At 35.5% G+C, this 9,567-nt stretch overlaps 2 protein-coding genes across 3 annotated transcripts; one reads left to right on the forward strand and one right to left on the reverse strand.

Moving 5' to 3' along the window:
- On the reverse strand, positions 1,320-4,165 carry LOC107628120 (putative disease resistance RPP13-like protein 1). 2 transcript variants are annotated; one of them, XM_021115144.1, is made up of 3 exons: positions 2,023-4,165; positions 1,802-1,813; positions 1,320-1,769 (listed from the first exon to the last, which is right to left on the reverse strand). In XM_021115144.1, exon 1 carries the CDS (start codon positions 3,129-3,131, stop codon positions 2,076-2,078), a length of 1,056 nt encoding a protein of 351 aa, XP_020970803.1. In that variant the 5' UTR covers positions 3,132-4,165; the 3' UTR covers positions 1,320-1,769; positions 1,802-1,813; positions 2,023-2,075. Both variants share the same exon structure in this region, with proteins under 2 accessions (XP_020970803.1, XP_020970804.1).
- LOC107626597 (protein FAR1-RELATED SEQUENCE 5-like) lies at positions 5,353-7,514 on the forward strand. Its single transcript, XM_016329501.1, has 4 exons — positions 5,353-5,577; positions 5,898-6,300; positions 6,407-6,723; positions 7,422-7,514. Exons 1-4 carry the CDS (start codon positions 5,353-5,355, stop codon positions 7,512-7,514), a joined length of 1,038 nt encoding a protein of 345 aa, XP_016184987.1.

Below are 9,567 nucleotides of genomic sequence, written 5' to 3' on the forward strand. Positions count from 1 at the left end.
GTGCGGATCGAATATGAGTTTAAGAAATTTTAAGTCAAATATTTTGATTCTCAACAAATTTTTATTATTTTAGAGGTTTACAAAATAGATTGATTTTAAAAAAGACTAAGTTATTTTACAATAATATTTGTTAAAAATCTAATTATCCCATAATAAATTTTTTGAAATTATATTTTATCAACACATATTAAACAATTTATTGTTAATGATAGATAGACCAAAGTGGTGTCGGACATTTGTTACTTATCAATTTTATGTTTCTTAATAAGTGTCCACTAGATTTAGAAAAGTCCTCTAAATTATCTTTGGAGGCTAATTTTTTTAACAGTAAGAAAAAATTGTGTGTAATTCAGTATTATAATTAATTAGTGTGTTTTTTTTTATATAGATTTTTTTTAATTTTAAATAATAAATCTAATCCTCATATTTAAAAAATTTAAAGATTAAATTTTCATAATACATAAATTAAATGGTCTGATTTGTGATGAAATAAAAATTTTTGCTGTAAAGCAAATTAAAAAAATCTGATTTACATGTTTAAAAAACTTTTCAAAGCTAAAACACAAATTTGATCAGCAAATTTATATATTTAAACAGTTTTAAAATAAAAAAAAATAAATTAACCCTTAGATTTGTATGTTTTTTTTTTTAAATAAAAACTACAAATCTAACTCTTAAATTTATGGTATTCATACAAAAGAAATTATATAACACATTATTAAAAAACACACAAAAAATGAAAGGTATCTACATCAAGTAATCGTTAAGAATACTAAAGTAGCATTTAAGTGTTTACATAAGCATTGCATTAACAAAAAATGAAAATTCACGTGCATTTATTTTTATGTATTATTGATAGGTGAGAATAGTTAGATAATTTAATATGTTTAGTAAATTTTTATCTAACAATTTTTAATCATAAACTTTATATAAAAATAACTACATGTGATGACGAAAGTTTAATTTAATCATATTTTTTAAATAAGAAATGTGATTGGTTATTTAGAAAGAAATAAAAACAAAATTAACTCATTAAACTAATTTTAAAGATCAAAATACACATTACCTCTATCATCTATAAAACACATATCAATATGAACTCGAGAAAAGCTTTTTAAGCATACTCCAAAACTGATGAAATAGAATATCTTGACTATCTTCTTGAAGAAAAAGAAATGCATAGAACTTACTACACACCAAGTTATATATTTAAACTCATAGTAAATTAGTAATATACTTGATTACTAGCTAATCTGGTTAATAATGTAAAATTTTACACGACTATACACCAATTTTACTACTTTTTAAAAAAAAAAAAAAGAAAACAGAACAGCCACCAATTTTACTTCAAACTGAAAATGCTACGAAATTATACACACATGGTGTTACAACTTACAAGTTCTCTGAGGAACACAAACATGGAAAGAGGAAAATTACAGTGAAATCTCACAGAATATAGATAGCAAACTTAATAGTCATAGCAAACTTAATAGTCATGCAAGCACATTGCCATAACTTATTACATCATGATCATAGTATCAAAATTAGATGTTTGCCAAACTGAGTTGAAATCACACATCTGTGCTGCTGTGCAATATTCTCTGGAAACAATTTATTGAAAAACTGGAGTTTAATTTCGGCACCAGCACCAGAGACCTTCCATCTTCAACTTCTTAAGAGCCTTTTTAATATAGAGCACAGAAAAGTTGAAAACCCACATCTGTGCAACATTATTTGGAGACTCCACAGTGGTTGCAGATTTTGAACACCTTTAAAAATGCCATGGATGGCTGCAAAGCACACTAAACTGGACCTGATTAAAGGTGATGCGGAAAACAAAATTAATCAATTAAAAAAATGTTCAATTTTGAGATTAGAGTTGCATAACAAGCAAACTGAAACTATGAAATCAGAGTTACATGCCATGCAGAGTCCACATATTTGACAAAGAAATATAGCTAGCTAATAGAAGATATTAGCTCCAACAATGTTTACCATAGGACAGTTTGAAGAATAGCTTACCTTAATCTGCTTTGTTTCTTGAAATCCAAGCTCCTCATCTATTCTTGCGCCTTTTAGTTTTCTGGTAGCAAAGGACATCTTTCAATAACTGGTTTCAGATTTTCCTTCTTCTTTATGTAGTCAGGAAGTGATTCTAACTTTTCACAGTTTACAACTGACAAAGAAGACAGTTGAGGCATAATCTTCTTGTCTCCACCATTAACATTGATTCCAATCCATCCTTTCCACTCATCCAACTTTATGAAGTGAAGCTTTCTCAATCTGGGAAATGCAACTGCATCAGGTGAGGAGCCTTCGTTGACAGCATCCTCATGGTTTAATTCTATTCCCAGAAATTCAACACCTACCGTCTCCACATTAGGCATATTCGTGATCTCAAGTGATTCAAGGAATGGGAGTTTCCCTAAAGGGGGCAAAACATTGCATTTACTACATCTATGAAGCTTTAGGTGTGTTAGTTTGTTCAATTCCATCATCCAGTTGGGGAATGAACTTCCTCCGTAGTCAAATATTCCAAGGGATTGCAATTGAGGAGGTGCTTCTAAGCTATCAAGTAGGACTTGATCGTTGGCCTTCGATCCTACGATAGAAAACCACAGTTCCAAGCCAAGCAGATTTTCCTTGTTCTTTAGATCAGCTCTTGTAGCTTCAGAAATTTCAGTTTTACATCCGTTGAGATTTAAAGTTTGCAAATTAAGCAAATTACTTATTTCAGAAGGCAACTCCTTTAGCTTATGATTGAAAGACAGGTTAAGGTACCTTAGATGTAGCAGTTCAGTTGCCTTCGATGGAAGCTTTTCTATTGGGCAATCGCTCAAATCCAACGCCCTGATCCTCTTCATACGAGGTAGACTGTTGGCAAGATTTGTTGGATCCATGTCGGAAAACTTGGACAAAACCATTAGAGTGTGTAGCTTATCTGCCTTGAGTTTACCTCCATTGTCAATTGAATCTAGGAAAGAGGTTTTATCTTCAAGATACAGGGTACAATGACGGGTAAAATGACGATAACGAGCAGGCTCTGTTACAGCGTCGTTGTCTCCGGACTCTTCACCAGGAAGCATTATGCGGCATTCGTTACGCGCAAGATCTTGGATAAATTCATGCATTTCTTTCTTCAATTTGCATCTCAAGGCGCCCTCGCCTTCCCGTCCAGAATCTCTAGATAATCAAAATTCTGCGAAAGGAACTACGAAGCACGTTCATTAGATCTGACAAGTGGTTCGAATCTAGGTGGCTGACGTCTTCCAGAACAAGAAGGAGTTCCCTGTCCTCTATGAACTTATGAAGCTCAAGTTTCAATAATTCAAATTCATTGCCGGCGTATTTCTCTGGTGTTTCAGGAGCGAATTCCAGCATAGACTTAACAATTCGCTTCACATTGAATTGTTGAGAGACAGTTACCCATGCCATGAAATGAAATTTACTTTTCACTTGAGTACTGTTGTAGACATGTCGGGCCAGCGCGGTCGTTCCCATTCCAACCTCTTCTCTAACAAGACATATGCATCTATGAGATTCCTTAGTCAACTTTCTAATTAAGTCTTGAATTTCAGCATCTCGACCAATCATGGGTTCTTCGTCATTTGAGGGAACTGCGGGCCAATGCAGATCTAATGGCTCCGGCTCAGCCTCGTCGGGTGCTGGATCCGAACGCGAACCAAGTTGCTCAGCCTCCTTGGGTACTGAATTCGGACTCGAACTAAGTTGCAACTCGCTGACTTCTTCAATTAAGGCCTCAAAATCACAAATGATGCTGCTCGCCTCAGGGTTTCCCTTCTTGGGGCGTGGGGGGAGTGAGAGGCCTAGAAAGTGTAACTTCTTCGCCTGTTGCAGTAGCTCAAATTCTTCTGAAACACCAATTAACTCATAGCATAGATCTTTAATGCCTTGAAACCATGACTTCACTCGTGGAACCTTCAGGTTCTTCTCTGCGTCTTCGATGACATTCAGGAGAGCAACGGATATCTTTGATGCCCTCGGCCGCATTTTTCTCTTAACCACCTTATGAGAATTCGCGTTCTTCAAAACCTTTACTCCCGCCATGATCACTGTATCGCCATTATTGCCCATTGTACATCACTTTTTTTGCGGATTATTTGAGTGTTTGAGCCCCCGTAATTTATGTATCTGGTTTCTGTTAGTTGGTTGGTTTGGTTTAAGCTTAGGACAAGTCTATTCGCACGCGCCTCATGCATAATATATTCAATAATACTACACATCCAAGCAAAAAATACATCCAAGTTATCCAAGTCCTTTTTGATTCATGCACCTCCTCCAACTTCCAAATCGTTTGTGATTTATGGGCTACATATAACATCAACCTTACTTTGCTTAACGTAAACAAAACTGCAAACTAAACCTTCGTTTCTGCTTGTGTTTGCTTTCTTCTTCTTCTTCTTCTCTGCTTGCGTTCTTCCTTATTGATCTGCATTGACTTCAACGTAATAGGCTTCGTCATTGTCCTCTGCTCGCATTTTCGTTCTTGTTGTTGTTCTTCTTCTTTTCTGGTAGCGTTCTTCGTTATTGACCTGCATTGACTTCAACGTAATAAGCTTCGTTTTCTTCTTCGATCTGGACTTCTGAATCGAAACAATGAATGATTTAACTTTAAATAAGTTGAATGAGCGCGATTTAGATTATTCTTCTGAAACAAATCAAGCTGATGAGATTTGGATTATTCAATTTTGAATCGAATTGAATGGAATGCAATTCCTAATTCTATTTTGAATTGTATTGAATGGACGCATGTGTTCTGAATCTGAATTGAATTGAATTGACAAAATCTAAATTGTAGAAAGAGGTATTTCGAATTTGATCTTATATAATGGATTATGTTTCGTTCAATCAGTAGTATACAATTGTTTCACCATAAGTACTTGTTTCGGTTCGTTATGCAAAAAGCTTTTTGAATTTGATTTTAATTTTATATACTGGATTATGTTTTGTTCACTCAATACTATATAGAATTGTTTCACTATAATGACGTTTTTGGATTATGTTTCGTTCACTGAGAACTATAAAATTGTTTCACCATAGTGATGTTTTCGGTTCATTATGCAGACCAGGTGTGTTGTGGATGAAAAATTTGTCCCAAAGGTGGGGATGATTTTCAAGACATTAGAAGAAGTCGGAAAGTTCTACAAACATTATTCCAAACATGCTGGTTTTTCTACGAAAATAAAGAACACGACTCGGAAAGGAGACGAGGTTAAGAATCAACTAATCGTATGTAGTAGAGAGGTGAGGTGAAAATCCAAGATATCTCCAACTCTGAAGACAAACTCCTCAGCCGGGTTAAACTGTCCAGCCAGAATCTACGTACATATAATGAAGGACGTTGGTCTTTGGACAATTTCCAAAGTTGTTCTGAATCACTCACACCCTTGCTATCCAGACCGTGTAGAGATGCTCAAACAACACAATGAGCTAAGCATGTTTGTGCGTCGAACCATCGAAACCAACGAGGAAGCCGGAATTAGACCGAGCAAAACTTACCAATCGTTCATAGCAGCAGCCGAAAGTCACCAGGAACTCAGTTTTATAGAAAAAGACGTGAGAAATTACACCATAAGAAAAGTACGGAATGTTTCCGAACAAGATGATGCCAAAGAATTTGGGAAGTACCTACTAAGAATGAAAGAGAAGAATCAAAATTTCTTTTTCGAGCTCAACCTCGAAGGCGATCACTCCATCAAACATGCATTCTGGGCCGACGCAAGAAGCACGGCTGCATGCGAGTATTTTGGAGACGTGGTTTCATTCAATACCACCTACAACATAAACAGGTATTCGGTTCACCCAACTTCAGTACTTACATTCACTATATGCACAAGTTTTGGTTCATTTAACCGTGAGATTGTCCATGTATGCAGGTACAATCTGGTTTTTGGTTCATTTGTGGGGGTGAATCACCACAGTCAGTCAACACTTCTTGGATGCGCACTGATGAAAAACAAGGACATCAATCATTCAAATGGTTATTCGAGTGTTGGTTCCGTTGCATGGGAGGGAAGCCACCAAAAGGCATTCTCACCGACCAATGCGCATCGATGCAAAGGGCCATCGAGTTGTCCATGCCAACAATAATTCACCACTGGTGCATATGGCACATTATGAAGAAGATCCCAAATAAACTAAACGACTACAAGCGACACAAAAAAATCGAACAAGAGATGAGCCACGTCGTTTGGAACTCATTCACAAAAGATGCATTCGACAGAAACTGGAATGATTTCCTCACAAAGTACGACTTAGGAGGCAACAAGTGGCTCTCTGGTAACTGAGTTTTCAATTTGGATTATTTTCATGCCTTTACCTTTTTGGGTGAAAACATGCACACATTTCGGTTTAGTACAACTAATTAGTTCGGTTCATTCTGCAGAGTTGTATGAGGATCGGCATATATGGGTTCCAGTTTACCTGGATCACCACTTTTGGGCCTGGATGAGAAGCACACAAAGGAGCGAAAGAATGCATGCATTTTTCAACAAGTTTATCACACGCAACAGCTCCTTAAGTCAATTCATGAAGCAATATGACAATTGCCTAGCAAGCAGAGAGCAAAGAGAGAGAGAATTCGATGCTGTAGATTTTCACACCGTGATACCGTGCACAACAAAATCAGCAATAGAGGCTCAATTTCATCACGTTTATACCCATGAGAAGTTCAGGGAAGTTCAAGCTCAATTTAGAGGAAAGGTGAACTGCGTCACAAGATCAAAGCATTCCACCCTAGGTTTCACAACATACGAAGTGATGGAGTAGGTTTCTAACTCCACATTCAACAAGTTTTTCGTCACCTACGATGTAGTATCATGAGAGGTAAAGTGTCAATGCCTGCTGTTTGAGTCAAGGGACATATTGTGCCACCACTCTCTGAGCGTCCTAAGCTTTGAGCAAGTAGATAACGTGGCACCGAAATACATACTGGAGCACTGAAGCAAGAACATAAAGAGGAGGCACACACACATAAAGAGCAGTTAAGACGAGCCTCTGCTGGAGCCAAGAAGCAAGAGATTTGACGATTTGGTGTTTCGGTCGCACAATATCTATGAATTTGCATTCGAGTCTGAGGAGTTTACTAGAATTCTGCACCGGGCGTTTGACAATGTCATGGCCGAGATGCAAGAATATCAAGCAAGAAGCAAAGGAAAAGGTTTGTTATCCCACGAAGAAGAGACATTGAGCGACGTGAACGACCTTCAAAGCCCTCCACGTGTCAAAACAAGAGGCCGACCCAAGAACAGACTTGAATCAAACCTGAAAAAAAATATCTCAAACACCACAAAGAAAAAGAAAATTCCAGCTCCAAGCAAGGTAAAATTGATTTGCTTTCGATTAGGCAAACATTGATTTGTGCATTTTGCTAATATATGATTTATTTTCTCTTTTTACAGTTGAATTTTTTAGACGACGAACCAACGATTCAGTCAAGTTCCAGCTTTTACAGTGCACCGGATATGATCCAGAGAGGATTATACAAGTTTTAGGTTTTATTAATATAAATTTCTTTTCATCCATGAGCAAATTTTGGTTCACTGAAGTTATAAGAGGGTTAATTTCTGACTTTTGTTAGTCTTTAATGAATAGTCACTTTTTTTGTTTTTGATATTAGCTTTTGTGAAATTATTTACTCAAAAGTCACTTTTTTCTTTATTGAATAGTCAATTGATTGTGCTATGTCAGAGAGTTCAAGTGTTTCTGATACTGATAGAAACATTTTTTTATAATTAACTCTCTGCTATATTGATATATGCAATTTTTCGGTTCATCCAGTATATTAATTTTTGTTCATTGTATTTTTGGGGTTCTTAATGTCTTGATAAATACCCTGATTCTATTCATTGTGAACCTGGAACAAAACAGCAGCCAAACAGTTCCAACAGATATATAAATTAACATATCAAACCAACAGGACAAGGAGTAATGCATCTTGAATCAGATATAAATATTAACATTAGATATATACATTGATATTAAGATTAGTTATATACATTAACATTTACATTAATATTCACATATATACATTGAAAAAAGCATTGTTTGCTTTTTTACAACCTGTCAATCATAGTATATCCTATTTACTATCTAAATCCGCAGATGAGAATTTACAAAAAGGGCTGGAGAGGGCAGCAGATGGCTTGGGGAGTCTTATTGCTTCAGATGCCCGAATCACTTGGTCTCTGATTTTGTTCATTCATGCATTAGAAGATTCGGACCATATTCATGCCTAAAGCCATCAATCTCTTTCTACATTTCAATCGAAAGGAATTAGTTACATAAGAAATGAACCCAACCTAAATAAGAAATGAAAGAATTGCATTAATTTTGAAAATACTTGGTACTTACTTGTGTCCAAGCTTTATATCGATATCTCTTCCCGCTTTTGATATTTCGAGGATCAATTGTTTTAAGCCATTTCATGATGTATATGCCACAATCATAGCTAAGCAAGAATTTAGTATAATACGATTAATAGTATACAAAATAAAACACATTAAAAATAACACTATAGAAGAGAAAGATTTTTACTCTGTTCGTTGGCCATTCAGCACGATATACTCTGCTTCTTCTCCCTCTCTGTCCTCCATTAAGGGTTCCGGCCCAGCGTAAACCCTCATCTGAAAAATTATTAATCCCTGAAAGGGACAGAAAAAGTGAATAAAAAGAAGCAACAACAATGAACCGAACACATAATAATAGGTGAATCAAAATCACAACTCCACTGAACCGACAATAAATCATGATTTGAATAAAACAAGATAACCAATTAATTACCGAATTCTACTCATGTTTGAATAATTTACAACAAAATAACTTACAATAAATTTGTTCAGTTTCACTCTCGATTCAGGTATACCTTTTTTCTTCTTATTTACAGGGTCAAGGACATAAAATGCCTTTTTCTTGACATAAGCAATCCACAACCACCAATGCCCTCTGTTGCAGATCGGCACAAACAGCTAAAGTTTGAAAAAATAATAGAATATTTCAATTGAAACAATAGCAAATGAGAGAATTATGGAAGAATTTTTAGAAATGACAACTTACAAATGGATGCAATGCAAATTTTCTTTTGTCAAGGAAACGGCAGTGGTGGGCATACTGATCGATATCGAACCGGTAGGCCTTCTTGGTATTTGGATTAGTGTAGTCCATGCCGTAGTTTTCCAACATAAACATCTGCAAAACGAACATTAGTTAAATCACCAACTACCAGACAAGTGAATCTAAATTTGCCAACACCATTGAACCGAACACAATTCATATGTTGAATAAAACGTGATAAACATTCAATCATCAAGAGAAAACTTTTCTTCATGCAAAAGAACTCAACAGAACATATCAATCAGATGAATCAATATGAATATTTCCACTGAACTGAACACCAATCATGTGCTGAATAAAACGTGATAAATATTCAATCATCAAGAAAAATATTTTCTGCATGCAAAAGGACTCAACTAAATATTTGACAGTCAAATAAATCAACATGAAGAACTCCATTGTACATAACTCCATTCATGTTTTGAATAAAACGTG

The sequence above is a fragment of the Arachis ipaensis genome, chromosome B02, assembly GCF_000816755.2.
Source record: "Arachis ipaensis cultivar K30076 chromosome B02, Araip1.1, whole genome shotgun sequence".
Classification (NCBI taxonomy): domain Eukaryota; kingdom Viridiplantae; phylum Streptophyta; class Magnoliopsida; order Fabales; family Fabaceae; genus Arachis; species Arachis ipaensis.